This window comes from Aedes aegypti, chromosome 2 (genome assembly GCF_002204515.2).
Source record: "Aedes aegypti strain LVP_AGWG chromosome 2, AaegL5.0 Primary Assembly, whole genome shotgun sequence".
Taxonomy (NCBI): domain Eukaryota; kingdom Metazoa; phylum Arthropoda; class Insecta; order Diptera; family Culicidae; genus Aedes; species Aedes aegypti.
Genome location: NC_035108.1, coordinates 51,589,114 through 51,613,935, shown reverse-complemented (window position 1 = coordinate 51,613,935; position 24,822 = coordinate 51,589,114). Strand labels below are relative to the sequence as shown.

The window sequence follows — 24,822 nt, the reverse complement described above, 5'->3', positions numbered from 1 at the left end:
TTGGTTTACCATCACCAAATTTTTATGGTAGATAGCTAATATAATGGACCGTTTTCCCTCAAAAAATTACGTTGGTATTCCGATAGGGTTTTGAGATATTTGAGTTTTTGTGTCAAAAATTATGTTTTTTAATGCAAAAAAAATTTTTTTTTACTGTGTGTATTATTTTTGGAATCTTTATTTAGTTGTCTAACTTTGTTTCTTTAGTTGTCTAACAATCGAACGAACCGTTTTTGCTGTGCAGCTTTTTGAATATTTTTGAACCATTTTCACATACACCCTTTTGAAAAGTTAGTCGTGACTCAACTTGAAGATTTGATATCGGAAAATGACGATTTAGATGGAACTGGAACACTGTGCAAAGTTTCAGCTCAATAGAAAAAAATGAATTAAAAAATTTATTAAATTTTGGTGCTGTTGCTTGGAATCACTCAGTTATTAACTGAGAACTTTCTTTACCAAAGTTGCCATTTTCGCATTCGTATACCGTGTGGCAGGTACGATTATACTCTATGCCCAGGGAAGTCAAGGAAATTTCAATTTCGAAAAGATCCTGGACCAACCGGGAATCGAACCCAGACACCTTCAGCATGGCTTTGCTTTGTAGCCACGGACTCTAACCACTCGTCTAAGGAAGGCCCCAGGAACTATTCCGGAGATTTCTTCCGGGATTCTTCCCCGGATCGCTCAAGGGATTCTACCAGGATTTTCTGCAGGTGTTCCACAACTCACAAATTCCTCAAGAATTTCTTGCAGGAATTCTCCCAGAGTTACCTGGAGGAAAATCGTGACATAAATTATTCTTATTATTTCTCCAGATAATCCTCCAGGAATTTCTCCAGGAACTCGTTCTGGGCCTCCAAAAAAACCTTCAAGGATTCCTCCAAGATTTCTTCAAGAAATTCCTTCAGAGATTCTCCTACGAATTCCTGCAGGAATTTCATCAGAAATTATCCTAAGATTTATTCCAGGGATTATTGTAGGAAAATCTCCACAAAAAAATCCTCCAGTAAATGCTCTGCATTAATTCCTTTTGGAAAATCTCTTCATAGAATCCTCCAGATATTTCTCTGGGATTTCTCCAAGAATTATTTCATACATTGATTTCTCCAGAAGAATCTCTAGGGATTTCTCTACAAATTCCACAAGCAAAATCTTTACAATGATTCTTCTTGAGATACCTCCTAGGACTCTCCAGGAGTTTTTGAAATCTAGAAATTGTTCCAGGGATAAGCTGGTAGACAGTCAACTGTATATTTTAATGAAATATAATTTTCGTCTACCCGTTGAAAAAAAAATGCGTAGTTAGAAAGCATATTTGGTGTTCTAGAGATTTTTCCAGGATTTTCTCCAGAGATTTCCTCAGAAATCCCTGGAAAGGCTCCTGCAAGAATTTCTCCAGGGATTCATCGAGAAATTTAATCGAGGATTCCTCAAGAGATATTCACCAACAGGATTCGCATGTGTTTCAGGTGACTCCAAACTTTTGCACAATGACTCGAAGGACTGTTTAATAGGAGTTGAAAAGTTTTAAGAATCTACCTCCAAAATATGGAAAATGCTTTAAAAATATAAGATTTTGGTTCTAATGTTGAGAAGATTAGCCATGTTTTCTCAGTGCAATTTTTGAAACTTGTCAAGTAGAAATATAGTAAACAAAAAAAAAATGGTTAATATTCCTTTGAAGACAAAATGTATTAGCTTTTGAATGACCTATGAAAAGTTTTAATTGAAAATATTTGAATAATTAGTTAATGTTGAGACTATTCTTCGAACTAGACCTGACCGCCGAAATATTTTAGATCTGCGACGGCGTCAGAGCACTTTTGCAAAATAAATAATTCAATTTTATGGCTGTGGGTTTTTGTAGATGTTTACTGAACTTTTTGTTACTGAAAGCATATTATTTGACGTTCTTGAATTGCCTTTTCTTTAATCAATGTCTGTATAGGGTGCCGGTGCCATTAGTGGACTACCTAAGCTATAAAAAATCATAACAAAATTACGAAAAGCCTTAACAGAGATCTTTTGGCGTCAACAGAAAGATTTCAACCTCTACTATATTGGAAAAATATAAAAAGAGTGATAAAACTATTTTTTTAACATAAAATCGCTTGAGCCACTATTGGAACACGTGTTCCAGTAGTTGCGCTAGTGCTCCAGTAGTAGACGTTCGGGAATGATACAAGGAATTTTAAACAAAATGGTAAATTTTTACATGGGTTTAACATTTTTCCCTCGGAACAGCAATTAATATCTTTCGAATGAAGCATAAAGATAATCTCTAAGGCTTTTCTTCATTTTTATACATTCATTTTAAAAACTGCTTCCATCCGTTGGTCCACTACTGGAACACGACGGCAACTACTGGTGCAAGGGAGCAAATTTTTTGCATACACTTAAATATTTATATGACTTTTTGATAAAATAACAATCTGAAATTTGGCAAATCGACTAAACTAGAGACGATCTATTCACCAAAAATAGCACATGTCGTTTTTATCGAAAAATGTTCGTTTTATTCCATAGTCCAATCTACTGGTACATTACAACCATTGGTACCGGCACCCTAATTGTTCATAGTATCGTACAATTATTATTCGCAACTCCGTCGAACTAAAAAAAATGTACAATATTGTATCACGATTGTATCATTGATTACAAAGCTGTATAGATTACTCGAGCAAAGTTCAATATCATTAAGAAAACAATCCAGATGCTATCAACTCATACAAATTATAGGATGCTTTAATGTGTGCTCTTATACTGCTGGCAATCGCGTAGTTTGTAGGTTATTTTGACAAAAACATATTTTTTTTTTCATTAAATTTTACTTGAATTTATTTATTTTCAAAAATTACACTCTAATTATATGTTTTAAATAGACATGGCCACCGTCTTCAGCCATATAGCTGCACAGACTGTAACTTATCACTAGATACAACGGACAAGAATGCTCCAATGCACTGTGTTTTATTTCGTCGATTTTATGCCCTTTTTGAATACTGCCCAAACCGTTGATTTTAGCAATATAGTTTTTTCGGAGAAGTTGTAAAATTGGCAACTGGAATCAACATTGTCGAAGACATGATTTTTCTATCTCTTATACTTTTTGAGATAAATGCCGTTGTATGTGAATGGCCACTAAAAATCATATTTTTAACTTTTTTCCAAGAATTTTGATATTTTTTGTGTGTTCTACAAAGTTTTTTGTCATGAAAAAAACCCGTGTTTTTGCTAAACATATCATCACGCTATCTTTTGAAGTATCAAAGTTATGTACGAATTACTTTTTTAAGGGGTAGTTTAGGCCCATATAACTGCCTTCGGCGCAGAAAACTCTTACATATCATGAAAGAACCATATCTCCCCTTTCGGCAGATGATAGAAACAATTGTCTATAAGCGTCTTTTCATGGGTTCTTACTATTGAACAAATAAGCCTTATTAAAACGATTTCTACCGATAATTCCTTTACTTCAAGAGACAGAGAGGTGCGATGTTCGGCAAAAACACGCGTTTCAAGATATCTAACAACTTTGTAGAAGACATAACAAATGTTAAAAATCTTGTAAGAGAGTTACGAATTTGTTAACAGAATGTACACAAAGTCGTATGAAAAAAATCGTTTAAAATCATTATTGTTCATAACTTTTTACTAAGATTTTTAATAATTTTTATTTCTACAAAGTTGTTAGATATCTTAAAACTCGGGTTTTTGCTAAACATTGAAGTAAAGGAATTATCGATAGAAATTGTTTTAATTTAGGAAATGACAGAATCAATGTGTGGTCATTTATAAATTGTCCTAGTTCATTGTAGTCATTTTTGAGAAATTATACTTCACGTGACATAGGCGATATTTTTTCATGCATTTGGAAGTTAAAAGGGATCTTTCAAGAAATGTATGCAGGGAGAAACAGTTTTAGAGAATTTTCAGAAAGAATACAATACTTGAAATTAAACTCAAAAAAATTCTCCGGAGCTTACCTGTAGAAATAATCAGGAGAGTTCTTAGAATGAAGAAAGAATTCTTAGGTGTCTCTCTAACACTCTTCAACAAGAAATTTATAGAGAAATCCATTCAAAGATTCTGGAGCAATCCTTTAACGATTTCACATGGAAAAGGGCGAATTCATGATAAGAATCGAGAAGGCATTCTAGGTAGGATTCCTGAAGAGATCTGCTGAACTTGTAGGCATCCCTGAAAACATGTTTGTTAGGATCCACTACGAAGCACCTGGTAATTTTCAAACGGTTCCACGATTTCTAGAGGTGTCTCAAGATGATTTCCTTGCAATTTCCTCGAAGGAATTCAAGTATCCGAAACATAATATATGGAAAATTCTCTTGATAAATTAAAGAACAATCCAAAGAATACTCTTGATATAATTAGTGAAGAGATCTCTGAAGGCATTTCACAATGCATTTATTGAATATTCTTTTGGATAAATTCTGGATGAATCCCTTGAAGTACGTTTGGAGGAATTCCTGTAGAAATTCTTGGAAAATTGCATGCAGAAATTCCTAGAGAAACTTCCGTAAAATCCTTGAAATTGGAATTCTAACGATATGTGCCGATGGCGGCCTGGTTTCAGCGAGAATTGCTCCCATAGCCTATTTAAAGCTTACAGAGCTCATAATGGTACAGAGCTCATAAAGAAAAAAAAATCCCGAATTTGGCAATATAAAATTCTACACCCTCCTCCTACTGTAATCGCATAACTTGAATGATTGTGGCGCTCCAACAACGGAGTAATGCGCAACGTTATCGGAATAACGTATAACCTTATCAGTTTCAGGAGATTTTTTAATAGAAAATATTCCGCCGGAGCAGGCTACCTCCATCGCCGGGAACTATGGCCAGTAGATCGTCGATTTTGGGTTTTGGCACGCCTGCGACTGACCTTGACATTCAACTGTCTATCCAAAGATCATGATGAGTCTTTACAAAGATCAAGATGAGTCACAGGAGCACATACCAGTAGAGATTGTACATGGTCTATGCATGGAGCCGGTTCCAAAAATGTATAGAGGGAAAGACTGTCGTACGTGAACCGTAAATTTTGCTGTTAGTTATGGTTCCATATGCTACAAAATAAAACAACTATTTAATTATAATTAGTAAAAACATCTTTATTTGAAATGGTTCAAAACTAATAAAATTTTGGTGGATTGACAACCAATCCGATTGTACGTTAGATTCAAGTTTACTTTAAAAACTTTTATAAACAATATCGTTCGCTTGTGGATGCGCTTGATTTTGCGATTTTCTTTGTTTCTTTTCACTACTCTCTACTAGCTTTTTAATACATATTTAGGAAACCTTTCAGTTGTTGTGTTTTAGAGCAAAATAAAAAAAGATTTTCAGTTTTCTTTTTGTTTCAATTGTTTTGCTGATTCTGCACTCATGTACTGACATCTTTTGTGGCATTTGTGGATTTAGGTTTGTTGATTGCTCATTAGTTCTGGAACGATTGGTTGTTTTGGTTGGTTTTGAAAGTTTCTAACAATTATTTACACATTCACAATCTTTTCTCGTTGATTTGTATGTTTGTTCATTCTCTTCTTCTCCCTCGCTTCTGGCTAATACTTATCGATTGGGTTTATCTTTTGTATAAACTTTCTTCAAAACATCTGTTTAATTTTTACAATCACATGTGCAAACGTGCTGGAATGTTTCGCTGTTTTCAGGAATGGAAACATTGGCGCGTTTGATTACGATCCGTGCTTAGACCGATCGTGGTTGAACGTCTGTAAATGGTTGTTTTGTAATTAGAACATTGTAATGGTTGGAGTAAAGTATTTTTAAGGATACTTACAGTGTGGACGTTCCGCATCCTCGTCAGACGAAACGGATAGGGACGACTCTACGACCTTTCCGGGAAGGTTGATAGGGTTGACCAGAGATCGAGCATACTGGGCACGTCCCATGGGAAGGATCTGTGGTTCAACGTTGTGTACCTGAGGCTCTTGTTCCTGTGGGCGGGGAGGCTGCTGTTCCTGGAGTTCCCGTTCCTCGGAGTGCTGCGAGGCGGGCTCCTGGGCAGGGGTAGTGCGGTACGAATCGGTCTCCTCATCGCTACTTTCTTCCGAATCAGCCATCTCTCCGATCAGTTGCTTCAGTTGTTCGGTGAACTTTTGGGCGGCGATTTCGTGGATGTCCTTCAGCTCATCGGCCGACAGTCCAACCTTCTGCAGAGCCATCTCCAGGGGCACTTCACGGATTTGAACTTCGGGTTGTTCTGGGCCGTTGCGAAGAGCCTGTGGGGGCAGGAATGGTCGGATGGCTTCCGGAATCGGGATGCGCTGGAACTGGATGCGAACTTCGGCACGTGGTGGCTGCATCTGCTGTGGGAAGGTAGACTGTGGCTGCTGAGGCTGTGGGCTATGAATCATCGGTTGAGGTTGAGCGTGGAAGGCTGGACGGATCATGGGGTTCTCGGGATGGGGAGCTTGCATCATCTGGGCTGGGACTGGAGGCATCTGCTGGGGCTGCTGGTGATGACTCATCATTGGGATGGGGAAGATTGGTCGGGCCATTTGGCGCATCATCGGTTGTGGGGGCATCTGTTGGGGCAGGTGAGTGATGGGGCCGAACGAGCGGATCGGTGGGATGGGGATCAGGACTTGACGCACGGGTTCAGCGTCTTCATTCCTGGAAGAATAAGTAGTACAATTAGAACGTTTAAACACGTTTCAAAATGTGGTTTGTTTTATTTTTGTATTAATTTTGATTTATGATTTTATTTCATATTTTATTATTGAAAAAATCTCATCCAGACTGTTTCAAAGAAGTCTTCCAAGGAAGAATTATACAGGAATTGGTACAGGGGCCATAGGGAAACTTTAGGCATTGTGAACGGATTTCTTTGGATGATTTTTTTTAATTTCATGCAGGGATTACTTCGCACTGACATTCTTTTGAGAATTCATTCCACAATGAGTTTATCCGATACCTCAAGCCATAGAGATTTCGTTTGAAAATCTTCGAAATATTCCTCTAGGAATTTCTTTGACGATTTATTTGAGAATTTTGAGAACAAATCGACATGAAATGCATTCAAAGTTTATTCTAGAAATTCTTCCAATGATTGTTTTTAGGTACTCTTCGATGAATTCATCACTTTCTTGAAGTTCTTCTTGTAATTCTTCCAAGAAATTCTCTAGAAATTAAATCAGACATTTCGTTTGGAATTTATCCAAAATTTCTTATTGGAATACCTCCAGGTATATCTTCACCTATTCTTTCAGGAATTTCTCCACGAACAATAGTAGAGATTCATCTAGGAATTTCCGTCAAGGATGGGTTTCTCCAAGTAGCTCTCGAACACTGCCTTTAGAGGTTCCTCAAGGGTTTTTTCTGAAGTTCTTTGAAAGATTTTTCAAGTAATTCCTTGAATGATTTTTTGGAAACTTCTTCAAACATTCCCTCAGTACATCTGATGGTTTCTTTAACCTTCCAGTCGTCGCGCGGTTTGTAACCATCAGAACCACCACGCTGCTATTGTGAACGAAAAGCGAGGTTTTTTCAGTGGTGTTGTACAAAATACAACAGCGCGACGACTGAAGTGTAAATGATTTTCTTATAGGAATTCCTGCGAAGATTCTGAAGCCTAAGGCTAGTTCCTCTCGGAATCAAGGACTTTATTTCCCTTCCGAATGGAATGCATCTATAACCTAAAGGGGAATGAATTCAATCGCAGGTTTTTCGTCGTGAGAGGTAAGTTTTCTAACCACTACACTAGGCCCGTCCCCTTCTTCCAGGAATTTTTCCAAGGTCCCTTCCTAGTTCTAGTGATTTTCTCGCTGATTGTAATTTCTTTGAGCGTTCATACAACAATTTTTCCAAAGATTTTTTCAGGATAAAAGATCTTAAAGCACACCTCATACTCTTAATAAAATCCAGTACCCAAATGTAAAAATATAGAGAACAAAATTTGAAAACACTGTATCTGTAAATAGTATTAAGAAATATGACCGAAAAGCAAATGGTCAACTTGTTGGTCTGTAGATATACTTGTTCAAATCTAACCTTCTATCAAATTAAGCTGATATGATGTCAATTGTAGTTCCTAATATGTTCATAACTTGTTTACTCTTCTTCAATAAATGAGATCTATGAAATCATCACTAGAAATTGTAGTGTTGTAGTTACTATTGCAATATGAAGTTTACTATATGTTTTTGCAAAAGCGTTTTCTGCTGTCCGAAACAGCGCTAGCATACTTTAAGGCTTAACAGAGTATTGCAACACACTTTTTAAATATTGCAAACTCCTGAAAAAGTTTAAAGTCTTGACGACAGCAACTCGTGATCTACGTCATTCTAAACTTGTTGGAGTGTTGCAGTATTGAAAGTGGTTGTTGCAATATTTAGTAAAGTGATTTCATACTTTGGGTTGGTAGTGTATGGGTTTTATGTATTGAGTACACACAATTCTTTTCTGAGACAGCTTTCACATTGTGCAATAAGGTTTTGATACACACTTAGATTTTTTTCACGAGCTCGGCTGTGCGAATCTCGGTTTCTCGTTTTTAACCGAGATTCAGCTAACAATTTGTCTGGTTGCTCAGCAACGCAGCACGATTTACTGAAACTCGGCTTTTATTTACTGAGATCCCAGGAAATTTGTTTGCCGGCTTCTCGGCTGTGCGGATCTCGGTTAAAATTAGCCGAGATTCGGCATTCTAATTTAAGTGTGTAAGTTTTGATTGTTTATTGGAAATAATGTAATGAAATTATTACATACCGTTGTCTATATTCGTCACATCCATTTTCTTTTTGGTCGCAATTAGTTTTGATTCGTCTCACAACTAGGCGCTTACTGTTATATAGTGAGTGGTCATAATACAACACTTCAACGTTATAACGATATGTTTTACTAGAATATCTAGATTTACGGGCATCTCCCTTCATACCTTCAGCATGATGAAATTTATGGATTTCCTTTACAGTTCAATGGCGCCATCAAAATACAGAAGCGCGAGGTAGGAACTTGTGAGGACCAGAGCTGTGTTGGACGCTCCTTCCTGATTGTCGACTCACCATTTTGCAGCCCATCGTTACTGAACAGTAATTCTATTCGTCAGTGCTGCTGAAATCGTTACTGATGACCCGCATAATTAGAATTATTGTTATGTTCAAATTTACAATTTGCCTATAATCATGAAAAATTTATAAAATAGAAAAACTATTGGTGTAATTGATAAATCAAACTCAACAACCCGAATTGCATATGTTATTTTGAACGTTTTCAAACAACTGAAAATATATTTGAACCACATTTTTATTAAAAATAGTTTGAATCCAAGGTATACCTAATAATGACAAAAATAAAATGATACTAATTTAGAAGTGCACAGGTTGACAATGAGGCCACGCGACGCCTCTGCAAGCTACAATTCATCCATTCGTTATTTATTTCAATGGAAGTACGCAAATTGAACATTTTAGTTTTATTGTAATATCCGAAGATTTAAGACACGACTCAGTATCTGTAAATTTGTTCATTGCCAAAATGATTAACTTTTTACGCGTTGATAAGGATAAAGAAATCAGAAAGATATATTTCATGTCTGATGGAGCAGCATCGCAGTACAAAAACCGTAAGAATTTTTCGAGCCTATGTCAATTTAAATCAAAGTACGGAATTGATGCAGAATGGCATTTCTTTGCTACGTCACATGGCAAAGGTCCTTGTGATGCTATTGGAGGAACCATAAAGCGCATGGCCACAAGAGCAAGTTTAGCCAAAGAACGTGAGCATCCAATTAAAACTGCAAAAGAACTATTTGATTGGGCGAATCGCAGAAAAGAAGAAGATTTAACAAAATTATCATTTTGTTTTACTACTACTGAAGAGTACGAATTAACGGCATCAGAGCTCAGCGAGCAATATAATAACGCGAAAACGATCCAAGGAACCCAAAAATTTCACTGTTTCATTCCATTGTCAGAAAATAAAATTAAAGCAAAACTATACTCGAACTGTACTGATAATGATGCAAAAGTGTTCGATATTGTAAAAAAATTGAATAACAATAAATAAATAAATAAGTATTAATAAAATGTTTTCATGATCTCATAACGCATACCCAAATCCAAAACTTTTAAAGTTTATATATAACATTTAGAAACTCATCGATCATACTCTAAAAAAAAATATCCTGGTAAAAAATTTTTTTATTTTCGTGTAATCTGTTAATTCATTTTAATTTATACATATATACATATACATATAATATTTATACATATACATAATATTTATACATATAATATACATAATACTAATGAATACATGAAAACGACTTGTTTAATTCACGCAAGGCCCTTAACAATAAAATCAGCAACAAACTGCGGTTCCCGTAATAATTTACACCGAAAAAAAAATTTTTTTTTCTACTAAATGTGAAAATTGTGACATGTTTGAAATGTCATAACTTTTTTGTTATTTTGTTTTGTTTGTTTTGGTTTACCATCACCAAATTTTTATGGTAGATAGCTAATATAATGGACCGTTTTCCCTCAAAAAATTACGTTGGTATTCCGATAGGGTTTTGAGATATTTGAGTTTTTGTGTCAAAAATTATGTTTTTTAATGCAAAAAAATTTTTTTTTTACTGTGTGTATTATTTTTGGAATCTTTATTTAGTTGTCTAACTTTGTTTCTTTAGTTGTCTAACAATCGAACGAACCGTTTTTGCTGTGCAGCTTTTTGAATATTTTTGAACCATTTTCACATACACCCTTTTGAAAAGTTAGTCGTGACTCAACTTGAAGATTTGATATCGGAAAATGACGATTTAGATGGAACTGGAACACTGTGCAAAGTTTCAGCTCAATAGAAAAAAATGAATTAAAAAATTTATTAAATTTTGGTGCTGTTGCTTGGAATCACTCAGTTATTAACTGAGAACTTTCTTTACCAAAGTTGCCATTTTCGCATTCGTATACCGTGTGGCAGGTACGATTATACTCTATGCCCAGGGAAGTCAAGGAAATTTCAATTTCGAAAAGATCCTGGACCAACCGGGAATCGAACCCAGACACCTTCAGCATGGCTTTGCTTTGTAGCCACGGACTCTAACCACTCGTCTAAGGAAGGCCCCAGGAACTATTCCGGAGATTTCTTCCGGGATTCTTCCCCGGATCGCTCAAGGGATTCTACCAGGATTTTCTGCAGGTGTTCCACAACTCACAAATTCCTCAAGAATTTCTTGCAGGAATTCTCCCAGAGTTACCTGGAGGAAAATCGTGACATAAATTATTCTTATTATTTCTCCAGATAATCCTCCAGGAATTTCTCCAGGAACTCGTTCTGGGCCTCCAAAAAAACCTTCAAGGATTCCTCCAAGATTTCTTCAAGAAATTCCTTCAGAGATTCTCCTACGAATTCCTGCAGGAATTTCATCAGAAATTATCCTAAGATTTATTCCAGGGATTATTGTAGGAAAATCTCCACAAAAAAATCCTCCAGTAAATGCTCTGCATTAATTCCTTTTGGAAAATCTCTTCATAGAATCCTCCAGATATTTCTCTGGGATTTCTCCAAGAATTATTTCATACATTGATTTCTCCAGAAGAATCTCTAGGGATTTCTCTACAAATTCCACAAGCAAAATCTTTACAATGATTCTTCTTGAGATACCTCCTAGGACTCTCCAGGAGTTTTTGAAATCTAGAAATTGTTCCAGGGATAAGCTGGTAGACAGTCAACTGTATATTTTAATGAAATATAATTTTCGTCTACCCGTTGAAAAAAAAATGCGTAGTTAGAAAGCATATTTGGTGTTCTAGAGATTTTTCCAGGATTTTCTCCAGAGATTTCCTCAGAAATCCCTGGAAAGGCTCCTGCAAGAATTTCTCCAGGGATTCATCGAGAAATTTAATCGAGGATTCCTCAAGAGATATTCACCAACAGGATTCGCATGTGTTTCAGGTGACTCCAAACTTTTGCACAATGACTCGAAGGACTGTTTAATAGGAGTTGAAAAGTTTTAAGAATCTACCTCCAAAATATGGAAAATGCTTTAAAAATATAAGATTTTGGTTCTAATGTTGAGAAGATTAGCCATGTTTTCTCAGTGCAATTTTTGAAACTTGTCAAGTAGAAATATAGTAAACAAAAAAAAAAATGGTTAATATTCCTTTGAAGACAAAATGTATTAGCTTTTGAATGACCTATGAAAAGTTTTAATTGAAAATATTTGAATAATTAGTTAATGTTGAGACTATTCTTCGAACTAGACCTGACCGCCGAAATATTTTAGATCTGCGACGGCGTCAGAGCACTTTTGCAAAATAAATAATTCAATTTTATGGCTGTGGGTTTTTGTAGATGTTTACTGAACTTTTTGTTACTGAAAGCATATTATTTGACGTTCTTGAATTGCCTTTTCTTTAATCAATGTCTGTATAGGGTGCCGGTGCCATTAGTGGACTACCTAAGCTATAAAAAATCATAACAAAATTACGAAAAGCCTTAACAGAGATCTTTTGGCGTCAACAGAAAGATTTCAACCTCTACTATATTGGAAAAATATAAAAAGAGTGATAAAACTATTTTTTTAACATAAAATCGCTTGAGCCACTATTGGAACACGTGTTCCAGTAGTTGCGCTAGTGCTCCAGTAGTAGACGTTCGGGAATGATACAAGGAATTTTAAACAAAATGGTAAATTTTTACATGGGTTTAACATTTTTCCCTCGGAACAGCAATTAATATCTTTCGAATGAAGCATAAAGATAATCTCTAAGGCTTTTCTTCATTTTTATACATTCATTTTAAAAACTGCTTCCATCCGTTGGTCCACTACTGGAACACGACGGCAACTACTGGTGCAAGGGAGCAAATTTTTTGCATACACTTAAATATTTATATGACTTTTTGATAAAATAACAATCTGAAATTTGGCAAATCGACTAAACTAGAGACGATCTATTCACCAAAAATAGCACATGTCGTTTTTATCGAAAAATGTTCGTTTTATTCCATAGTCCAATCTACTGGTACATTACAACCATTGGTACCGGCACCCTAATTGTTCATAGTATCGTACAATTATTATTCGCAACTCCGTCGAACTAAAAAAAATGTACAATATTGTATCACGATTGTATCATTGATTACAAAGCTGTATAGATTACTCGAGCAAAGTTCAATATCATTAAGAAAACAATCCAGATGCTATCAACTCATACAAATTATAGGATGCTTTAATGTGTGCTCTTATACTGCTGGCAATCGCGTAGTTTGTAGGTTATTTTGACAAAAACATATTTTTTTTTTCATTAAATTTTACTTGAATTTATTTATTTTCAAAAATTACACTCTAATTATATGTTTTAAATAGACATGGCCACCGTCTTCAGCCATATAGCTGCACAGACTGTAACTTATCACTAGATACAACGGACAAGAATGCTCCAATGCACTGTGTTTTATTTCGTCGATTTTATGCCCTTTTTGAATACTGCCCAAACCGTTGATTTTAGCAATATAGTTTTTTCGGAGAAGTTGTAAAATTGGCAACTGGAATCAACATTGTCGAAGACATGATTTTTCTATCTCTTATACTTTTTGAGATAAATGCCGTTGTATGTGAATGGCCACTAAAAATCATATTTTTAACTTTTTTCCAAGAATTTTGATATTTTTTGTGTGTTCTACAAAGTTTTTTGTCATGAAAAAAACCCGTGTTTTTGCTAAACATATCATCACGCTATCTTTTGAAGTATCAAAGTTATGTACGAATTACTTTTTTAAGGGGTAGTTTAGGCCCATATAACTGCCTTCGGCGCAGAAAACTCTTACATATCATGAAAGAACCATATCTCCCCTTTCGGCAGATGATAGAAACAATTGTCTATAAGCGTCTTTTCATGGGTTCTTACTATTGAACAAATAAGCCTTATTAAAACGATTTCTACCGATAATTCCTTTACTTCAAGAGACAGAGAGGTGCGATGTTCGGCAAAAACACGCGTTTCAAGATATCTAACAACTTTGTAGAAGACATAACAAATGTTAAAAATCTTGTAAGAGAGTTACGAATTTGTTAACAGAATGTACACAAAGTCGTATGAAAAAAATCGTTTAAAATCATTATTGTTCATAACTTTTTACTAAGATTTTTAATAATTTTTATTTCTACAAAGTTGTTAGATATCTTAAAACTCGGGTTTTTGCTAAACATTGAAGTAAAGGAATTATCGATAGAAATTGTTTTAATTTAGGAAATGACAGAATCAATGTGTGGTCATTTATAAATTGTCCTAGTTCATTGTAGTCATTTTTGAGAAATTATACTTCACGTGACATAGGCGATATTTTTTCATGCATTTGGAAGTTAAAAGGGATCTTTCAAGAAATGTATGCAGGGAGAAACAGTTTTAGAGAATTTTCAGAAAGAATACAATACTTGAAATTAAACTCAAAAAATTTCTCCGGAGCTTACCTGTAGAAATAATCAGGAGAGTTCTTAGAATGAAGAAAGAATTCTTAGGTGTCTCTCTAACACTCTTCAACAAGAAATTTATAGAGAAATCCATTCAAAGATTCTGGAGCAATCCTTTAACGATTTCACATGGAAAAGGGCGAATTCATGATAAGAATCGAGAAGGCATTCTAGGTAGGATTCCTGAAGAGATCTGCTGAACTTGTAGGCATCCCTGAAAACATGTTTGTTAGGATCCACTACGAAGCACCTGGTAATTTTCAAACGGTTCCACGATTTCTAGAGGTGTCTCAAGATGATTTCCTTGCAATTTCCTCGAAGGAATTCAAGTATCCGAAACATAATATATGGAAAATTCTCTTGATAAATTAAAGAACAATCCAAAGAATACTCTTGATATAATTAGTGAAGAGATCTCTGAAGGCATTTCACAATGCATTTATTGAATATTCTTTTGGATAAATTCTGGATGAATCCCTTGAAGTACGTTTGGAGGAATTCCTGTAGAAATTCTTGGAAAATTGCATGCAGAAATTCCTAGAGAAACTTCCGTAAAATCCTTGAAATTGGAATTCTAACGATATGTGCCGATGGCGGCCTGGTTTCAGCGAGAATTGCTCCCATAGCCTATTTAAAGCTTACAGAGCTCATAATGGTACAGAGCTCATAAAGAAAAAAAAATCCCGAATTTGGCAATATAAAATTCTACACCCTCCTCCTACTGTAATCGCATAACTTGAATGATTGTGGCGCTCCAACAACGGAGTAATGCGCAACGTTATCGGAATAACGTATAACCTTATCAGTTTCAGGAGATTTTTTAATAGAAAATATTCCGCCGGAGCAGGCTACCTCCATCGCCGGGAACTATGGCCAGTAGATCGTCGATTTTGGGTTTTGGCACGCCTGCGACTGACCTTGACATTCAACTGTCTATCCAAAGATCATGATGAGTCTTTACAAAGATCAAGATGAGTCACAGGAGCACATACCAGTAGAGATTGTACATGGTCTATGCATGGAGCCGGTTCCAAAAATGTATAGAGGGAAAGACTGTCGTACGTGAACCGTAAATTTTGCTGTTAGTTATGGTTCCATATGCTACAAAATAAAACAACTATTTAATTATAATTAGTAAAAACATCTTTATTTGAAATGGTTCAAAACTAATAAAATTTTGGTGGATTGACAACCAATCCGATTGTACGTTAGATTCAAGTTTACTTTAAAAACTTTTATAAACAATATCGTTCGCTTGTGGATGCGCTTGATTTTGCGATTTTCTTTGTTTCTTTTCACTACTCTCTACTAGCTTTTTAATACATATTTAGGAAACCTTTCAGTTGTTGTGTTTTAGAGCAAAATAAAAAAAGATTTTCAGTTTTCTTTTTGTTTCAATTGTTTTGCTGATTCTGCACTCATGTACTGACATCTTTTGTGGCATTTGTGGATTTAGGTTTGTTGATTGCTCATTAGTTCTGGAACGATTGGTTGTTTTGGTTGGTTTTGAAAGTTTCTAACAATTATTTACACATTCACAATCTTTTCTCGTTGATTTGTATGTTTGTTCATTCTCTTCTTCTCCCTCGCTTCTGGCTAATACTTATCGATTGGGTTTATCTTTTGTATAAACTTTCTTCAAAACATCTGTTTAATTTTTACAATCACATGTGCAAACGTGCTGGAATGTTTCGCTGTTTTCAGGAATGGAAACATTGGCGCGTTTGATTACGATCCGTGCTTAGACCGATCGTGGTTGAACGTCTGTAAATGGTTGTTTTGTAATTAGAACATTGTAATGGTTGGAGTAAAGTATTTTTAAGGATACTTACAGTGTGGACGTTCCGCATCCTCGTCAGACGAAACGGATAGGGACGACTCTACGACCTTTCCGGGAAGGTTGATAGGGTTGACCAGAGATCGAGCATACTGGGCACGTCCCATGGGAAGGATCTGTGGTTCAACGTTGTGTACCTGAGGCTCTTGTTCCTGTGGGCGGGGAGGCTGCTGTTCCTGGAGTTCCCGTTCCTCGGAGTGCTGCGAGGCGGGCTCCTGGGCAGGGGTAGTGCGGTACGAATCGGTCTCCTCATCGCTACTTTCTTCCGAATCAGCCATCTCTCCGATCAGTTGCTTCAGTTGTTCGGTGAACTTTTGGGCGGCGATTTCGTGGATGTCCTTCAGCTCATCGGCCGACAGTCCAACCTTCTGCAGAGCCATCTCCAGGGGCACTTCACGGATTTGAACTTCGGGTTGTTCTGGGCCGTTGCGAAGAGCCTGTGGGGGCAGGAATGGTCGGATGGCTTCCGGAATCGGGATGCGCTGGAACTGGATGCGAACTTCGGCACGTGGTGGCTGCATCTGCTGTGGGAAGGTAGACTGTGGCTGCTGAGGCTGTGGGCTATGAATCATCGGTTGAGGTTGAGCGTGGAAGGCTGGACGGATCATGGGGTTCTCGGGATGGGGAGCTTGCATCATCTGGGCTGGGACTGGAGGCATCTGCTGGGGCTGCTGGTGATGACTCATCATTGGGATGGGGAAGATTGGTCGGGCCATTTGGCGCATCATCGGTTGTGGGGGCATCTGTTGGGGCAGGTGAGTGATGGGGCCGAACGAGCGGATCGGTGGGATGGGGATCAGGACTTGACGCACGGGTTCAGCGTCTTCATTCCTGGAAGAATAAGTAGTACAATTAGAACGTTTAAACACGTTTCAAAATGTGGTTTGTTTTATTTTTGTATTAATTTTGATTTATGATTTTATTTCATATTTTATTATTGAAAAAATCTCATCCAGACTGTTTCAAAGAAGTCTTCCAAGGAAGAATTATACAGGAATTGGTACAGGGGCCATAGGGAAACTTTAGGCATTGTGAACGGATTTCTTTGGATGATTTTTTTTAATTTCATGCAGGGATTACTTCGCACTGACATTCTTTTGAGAATTCATTCCACAATGAGTTTATCCGATACCTCAAGCCATAGAGATTTCGTTTGAAAATCTTCGAAATATTCCTCTAGGAATTTCTTTGACGATTTATTTGAGAATTTTGAGAACAAATCGACATGAAATGCATTCAAAGTTTATTCTAGAAATTCTTCCAATGATTGTTTTTAGGTACTCTTCGATGAATTCATCACTTTCTTGAAGTTCTTCTTGTAATTCTTCCAAGAAATTCTCTAGAAATTAAATCAGACATTTCGTTTGGAATTTATCCAAAATTTCTTATTGGAATACCTCCAGGTATATCTTCACCTATTCTTTCAGGAATTTCTCCACGAACAATAGTAGAGATTCATCTAGGAATTTCCGTCAAGGATGGGTTTCTCCAAGTAGCTCTCGAACACTGCCTTTAGAGGTTCCTCAAGGGTTTTTTCTGAAGTTCTTTGAAAGATTTTTCAAGTAATTCCTTGAATGATTTTTTGGAAACTTCTTCAAACATTCCCTCAGTACATCTGATGGTTTCTTTAACCTTCCAGTCGTCGCGCGGTTTGTAACCATCAGAACCACCACGCTGCTATTGTGAACGAAAAGCGAGGTTTTTTCAGTGGTGTTGTACAAAATACAACAGCGCGACGACTGAAGTGTAAATGATTTTCTTATAGGAATTCCTGCGAAGATTCTGAAGCCTAAGGCTAGTTCCTCTCGGAATCAAGGACTTTATTTCCCTTCCGAATGGAATGCATCTATAACCTAAAGGGGAATGAATTCAATCGCAGGTTTTTCGTCGTGAGAGGTAAGTTTTCTAACCACTACACTAGGCCCGTCCCCTTCTTCCAGGAATTTTTCCAAGGTCCCTTCCTAGTTCTAGTGATTTTCTCGCTGATTGTAATTTCTTTGAGCGTTCATACAACAATTTTTCCAAAGATTTTTTCAGGATAAAAGATCTTAAAGCACACCTCATACTCTTAATAAAATCCAGTACCCAAATGTAAAAATATAGAGAACAAAATTTGAAAACACTGTATCTGTAAATAGTATTAAGAAATATGACCGAAAAGCAAATGGTCAACTTGTTGGTCTGTAGATATACTTGTTCAAATCTAACCTTCTATCAAATTAAGCTGATATGATGTCAATTGTAGTTCCTAATATGTTCATAACTTGTTTACTCTTCTTCAATAAATGAGATCTATGAAATCATCACTAGAAATTGTAGTGTTGTAGTTACTATTGCAATATGAAGTTTACTATATGTTTTTGCAAAAGCGTTTTCTGCTGTCCGAAACAGCGCTAGCATACTTTAAGGCTTAACAGAGTATTGCAACACACTTTTTAAATATTGCAAACTCCTGAAAAAGTTTAAAGTCTTGACGACAGCAACTCGTGATCTACGTCATTCTAAACTTGTTGGAGTGTTGCAGTATTGAAAGTGGTTGTTGCAATATTTAGTAAAGTGATTTCATACTTTGGGTTGGTAGTGTATGGGTTTTATGTATTGAGTACACACAATTCTTTTCTGAGACAGCTTTCACATTGTGCAATAAGGTTTTGATACACACTTAGATTTTTTTCACGAGCTCGGCTGTGCGAATCTCGGTTTCTCGTTTTTAACCGAGATTCAGCTAACAATTTGTCTGGTTGCTCAGCAACGCAGCACGATTTACTGAAACTCGGCTTTTATTTACTGAGATCCCAGGAAATTTGTTTGCCGGCTTCTCGGCTGTGCGGATCTCGGTTAAAATTAGCCGAGATTCGGCATTCTAATTTAAGTGTGTAAGTTTTGATTGTTTATTGGAAATAATGTAATGAAATTATTACATACCGTTGTCTATATTCGTCACATCCATTTTCTTTTTGGTCGCAATTAGTTTTGATTCGTCTCACAACTAGGCGCTTACTGTTATATAGTGAGTGGTCATAATACAACACTTCAACGTTATAACGATATGTTTTACTAGAATATCTAGATTTACGGGCATCTCCCTTCATACCTTCAGCATGATGAAATTTATGGATTTCCTTTACAGTTCAATGGCGCCATCAAAATACAGCCTTAAGATATAAGTACAATTTCTTTTGACTGAACATTCACGATAGCTGCTTATAGTACAACGATATAAACACAACCAAAAGAGGAAATCAAATTATTACTAACTAATTGCGAAAAAGCTCAAAACTTGCTAGGGAGTTCGAAAGCGCGCACAATTTTAATTTAGGACTTACTAGTCCAATAGAAAATCATGTTACTCAGGATTTCGAAAACATTCTCAATCAAGAGAACGTTTTCAAAAATTCCTGGGAGACTGATTCGGAAGAAGTGAGAACTATTATTAAAAAATTAAAAAATATGAAAGCCCCTGGGTATGTTGGAATTTTCTACATCCGCATCAAGAAACTTCCAGAAAGTAGCTTATCATTCTTAGTTGATATGTTTAACCAATGTTTTCAGTTGGCATATTTTCCTGACAAATGGAAAAATGCTAAAATTTTAAAACCAGACGAAAATCCTGCAGAAGCTTCTAGCTATCGTCCAATCAATTTGCTTTCCTCCAACTTTTGGAAATAGTCATTTTGAACAGAATGATGGCCCACATCAATGAAAATTCATTGTTTGTCAATGAACAGTTCAGATTCGTGTAACAAATTTGATTCGTTCCAAAAAACTGAAGGCTATTCTACTGGTCTTGCTCTTGTAGACATAGAAAAAGCATTCAAAGGAGCCGTTGAACGCACAATTTTTGTTTATTCTAGGTTCAACCGATTGAAAACTTTGTTCACGTTCTCAATTATATGCTATCGTTGAGGGAATTTCTTAAAAATTCGTGAATATTAGAAGTTTTACGGTGGGTTATTTGAATGAAATCCTTCAGTGAAGAAGGTTTTCCATAGTGTAAATAAGCGCCCGATGAAGAAAGTCAGACGGAAGGGCGAGAAGAACTATGAATCGTAATATGGCGAGGCTCAGTAGATCACTAATCAGAATGCGCTCGGTACGCCTTTGTCCTACGAGTTCTGTGACAATGTGCAAAATGGATATTTGAACAGAAATTATTTATCGAAATGCGGCATTTTTGGTGTACAAGTAGAAAAACCACAACAATTTCGAAAAAATACACATAAAAATTAATTTATATTGTAGCTAAGTTCGAATAATAGCTCTTGCGACGAAGTAGATTGAAATCTTACGAAAACATGTATTGACTACTACACTATAACCTCTGAGTTTTTTTTATAATATCTCAAAATTTTGTAAAATGTCTATGGAGGATTAATTATTTGGACAAAATATATTGGGTTCAACTCAACGAATCATTAATTTAACTCCATTGTTCAGACAAAAAATAGAGATAAAATAGATAGGGAGCCTAATTATATTTTCGGTCGCTTTGTTCTCTTTGTCATAGGTGGTTTTCGAAATGCTATTGAGCTCAAAGTTTATATCAATATTTTAACCTCACAAGCGCAACTTACTGCCGAATTTCAGAAGATTTGATTAATAAAACCCCTCAAGACGAAGAGAACAAAACTGCCGAAAATACGTAATGCGGAAATAACCTTCGTCTCAAAAATTGTTACGGCCTGAACATATTCTTCTTCTTAGACTGCTATTAAGCATAGTGTCCTAAAAGAGTACTTCCACAGTTACTAAACAAGAGATTTCTTTGTCGAAGTTATTCTTATAACATGTAGCAGTCACGTTGATGCTCTATTCGCAGGAATGACAATGAAATTTTCATTGCGAAAACTTGATGGATCGACTGGGAAGCATTGTTTTGCTTCGTAGCCGCGGATTTCAACTCTAAGGAACGCCTCTGGTCTGAACAACATCTTGTTAGATACTCTTAAATTGGGTAGGTATACCAATGCTACTACCTTAAGGAAAGCTATTTTCAATAGCAATTAAGATTTCCGAATGCTGTCAATAAATCAAACGAAATTTTTTGATCCAGGAATAATACAGGTTAAAATTTCGGTTCCTAAATTCGCCAACATAAATTGATTTCTTATGGAGAGTAGCAAACTTAGGAACACCATGATGAAATAAGGTGTAAAGAAGCTAAAATCTAACTTTAATTCAAGATTTGAATATAAACTGATCAGCTAGCTCTAGTCACTTCTTGTAATCTTCTATTGCTTATTTTGCCTTTTTTAGTCTTAGATGCAAAATTAAATTTCGTTCGATTTCTGTTCTACCAATACTCACTTTGGTTCGTTTCCGGTTTCGCAGAAGATGGCAATACGTTCTCCGGTAACCTTCTGCTTCTTGGGTTCGGTGTTGAACTCCATTCCGAAGGGCAATCGCATGGTCTTGGCCGGCGAGTCAACCATTTCCTCCGATCGGCGTCGCTCAACGACACAGTTCATCTTGGACCTACGGCAAAAACGATCGTTAATACGAAATTCATCGATTATTAAATTATTCGTGATCATACTTGTGGTTATCGCGCAGCATGGTGTGGGCCAGCTCGGACAGATCCAGATCCAGCGGCAGCTTAACCCGAACCCGGTTGTTGGAGTTCATGTCGGCGCTCTCGTCGCTCTCTCCATCGGCGGCCGATTCGTCATCGTCTTCGGAGTCGGTGCTCTCGGACGATTCCTTCTTCTCCTCTGGCTTGCCGGTGGGCTTCTTCTGCTTCTCTTCCCGGTCGATGCTCTGCAGGTTGGCCTCGTCCACCGATAGGTTGTCTTGCATCAAGGCTTGCGCTTTGGGGAGTTCCTGGGAATGGGTGGGAAAGACAAGTCGGTATTAGGAACTGTGGCCAACGCTATCAACATGTAAATCAGGTTTGCGCCGTTATGTAATCGTAAGCGAGAACTAGCAAGAAAAGGTAAAGCATATAGTGCCGCCAGAGCTGTATTTACGGAGGGCAATGGGACCATGATCCCCGTGTTCCCACATTTTAGGGAGCCAATAAATTACGATTAAAAATATTTAAAATTAATATTCAGCACAATTACAAATAGTCTGGCGTGTTTCAAAATCATATAACTCGCTATACTACTTGTAACGTTGCAGAAAATTTCTTAAACTTTTGCGACCAATTTTAAACCTATGAAGTAGTCCCATCACAAAAAAAGATACTTTGCAAATTATTTTTTAGTTCTTTCTATAGTATCATCTGGTCCCCACATCTGATAATACATCCCTGGGTGCCGCTAAGCCAGGACGGCTCATCTCCCCCATATAGTCGACTGCAGTTCGGAGTGGACATAAATGGAGGTTGTGGAATAACCACTTTCACTTTCATTCGACGTGATTTATTTTCTGCGGTACTACCTACTAGTAAAGGTGACGATTTGAAGCAAACTCATGAAGATCAACTGAGCACCGGCAGAAGACGATTGTATAACGGCCCTTTGAAGAAAGATCGGGGCATCACTGCACGCAACTCGTGCATCATTAGAGCACCATACCTAACTATGGGATAGAGGGCCTAATCAGCACTAAGCGCGACTGAAGAAGACTCGTTGCCTTTGGTGTCGTAACTCTACAATAAGTGGTGGGTTATGCCGCATATTTCCCAGTAAAATGGTAAACAGTTCACATCAGCTGTAAGCACCAACCTATATCTTCTAAGGCCCGCGGCGCCAGTAACCGCAAGCAAGGAGCTCCGCCTGCCAACAACTTTCCTTTTTATTGTGGATAAGCAAACCTTAAATGAAGGGCTGGTATCAGATCTTTGTCATTATTTTGAGGCAAGTCTCTATTTTCAGTGTAAGGCCCCAAAGGTCTTAATTTTAACCAAAATGATGTCTAAACTCACTGTTTTCCTTACTGTATTACAGTAAACTCGGCAAAATTCAGGAGGTTCCAAAGAAACCTTCAAAGATTATTACGTGACTGTTTCACATTTTTGAAACACTTTCAGGGACTCCTCCAGAAAGAAATGCGTCAACCACAGGAAATTTGACATTTTACTAAGCAGATAAAATTTTAAAATTCAGAATAGAATTTGTTTATAAGAAATGCTTGAGTACTCCAAAACTACTACCTCCATTGACTTCCACAGGGATAACGCTAACATTTGTTCCAGAGACTATCCCAGGATTTCTTATAAATAGAAAAAAAAAAATATTGAAGTTTTTGAAAGAATTAGGGATTTTTCAGTTATTCTATCAGGTATTTCCATATGGTTCGTATCAAGCATTCCTCCAAAAAATCCTGCAGATAATCCATGGAAATTGAGGAGATATACGAGGAACTCTTCCAGGTAGTCCTTAATAAATTTGACGTGGAATTTCTCATGAAGTTCCTCAAGAATCCTTTACTATGAGTTTCGCCAGCCTCTGCAGTTCTTCAAAACATTTCTTAAATAATTACTCAAGTAAGCTCCTCATAGTTTTCCAAAAATGTATTTGAGATTTCACAACAGTTGATACTATAACAATTATTGCAGTAGTTTCTACGATTTTTTTCAGGGATTTTGTCAGATGGTTTTCAAGGTATTCCTTTAGTAAATCCTGCAGGATAATCTACAGAAATTCTTTTTATTTTTTATAACTTATCTCACTAAGCTTCCCTAAGATTTTCCAAAAGTAAGTGAGATCTTTCAGAGATCCTTGTAGAATACATTAAAACTGACGCAAGTTTCGTAAGAGGTTACTTTAGGATCTTCTTTAGAAATAATACCTAGATTAAAAAAAATCTTTCATCATTTATGAAAATAACCTTGACATTTTCCTGGATGAATTTGCGGAAACATTTTATGAAAACTTGGAAAAGTTTTCACACAATTTTTGGAAATTTTAGGAGGAACCTTGGGAATAATTCCGGAATGGATTTTTGAAGACATTCCTGGTAGAACCTTAGAAGAAATTTTGAACGTTAAATTTTGTAAAAATTCGAGGTAATACCTAAAGGCATCTCTGGAATAATTCATACAATAATACGAAGTGTGATATTCGTCGTAATAGTTCGAGTAATTTCCAAAAAAAAAAATGAAATATTAACAAAAAGAGATCCGTTGAGGAATCAAACTCTTATCTCCTGAATCCTTTTCCGTTGCTTTTTGTTGTCTTCGTTATGGTCTGGTCTCTTTTATCTGGCCTAAGATCTCTAAAGCTTTTCAAGTCGCTACCATCCCTGCCAATGACAGAGCCTCGATCTGATGCGCGGACTGCTTCTCCCCGTGTGGTCTGCAGTTTCGCAAGAAAAGAGAGTGATGCAAACAGAAACCGAAACCGAATTACTGATCCTCTCATTTTATGTTTTACTTTCGTTCGAGCGATTGACCCGGTTGTCGCCGGAGGCTGTACGGTTACTGCAATGCACACATTTATCTTGCGGACCCACATTATTTCGTTAAGTGGACATTATCCGGTCAAATGGAGGTACCTGAACCCTCATAAGGCTTGGAGGTAACCGGTAAGTCACAAGTCAGTGCGTCATTTCTGATGCTTTCGAAAAATGTATAAAGATCAAA

At 36.7% G+C, this 24,822-nt stretch overlaps 2 protein-coding genes across 2 annotated transcripts in view; both read right to left on the bottom strand.

Moving 5' to 3' along the window:
• Positions 1-5,279: 5,279 nt before the first annotated feature.
• On the bottom strand, positions 5,280-6,685 carry LOC110675535 (gamma-gliadin-like). The gene is made up of 2 exons (XM_021840829.1): positions 5,822-6,685; positions 5,280-5,753 (listed from the first exon to the last, which is right to left on the bottom strand). Exons 1-2 carry the CDS (start codon positions 6,567-6,569, stop codon positions 5,731-5,733), a joined length of 771 nt encoding a protein of 256 aa, XP_021696521.1. The 5' UTR covers positions 6,570-6,685; the 3' UTR covers positions 5,280-5,730.
• A 9,061-nt stretch (positions 6,686-15,746) lies between these two features.
• The window catches only part of LOC5564097 (RNA polymerase II degradation factor 1), a 102,402-nt gene continuing 93,326 nt past the window's right edge, over positions 15,747-24,822 (bottom strand). The window contains exons 3-6 of the mRNA XM_001648372.2: positions 21,832-22,115; positions 21,603-21,770; positions 16,291-17,126; positions 15,747-16,222 (exon numbers count right to left, since the gene is read on the bottom strand). Of these exons, the coding sequence (XP_001648422.1) occupies positions 16,200-16,222; positions 16,291-17,126; positions 21,603-21,770; positions 21,832-22,115 (1,311 nt within the window). The 3' untranslated portion in view covers positions 15,747-16,199. The remainder of the gene's footprint in view (positions 16,223-16,290; positions 17,127-21,602; positions 21,771-21,831; positions 22,116-24,822) is intronic.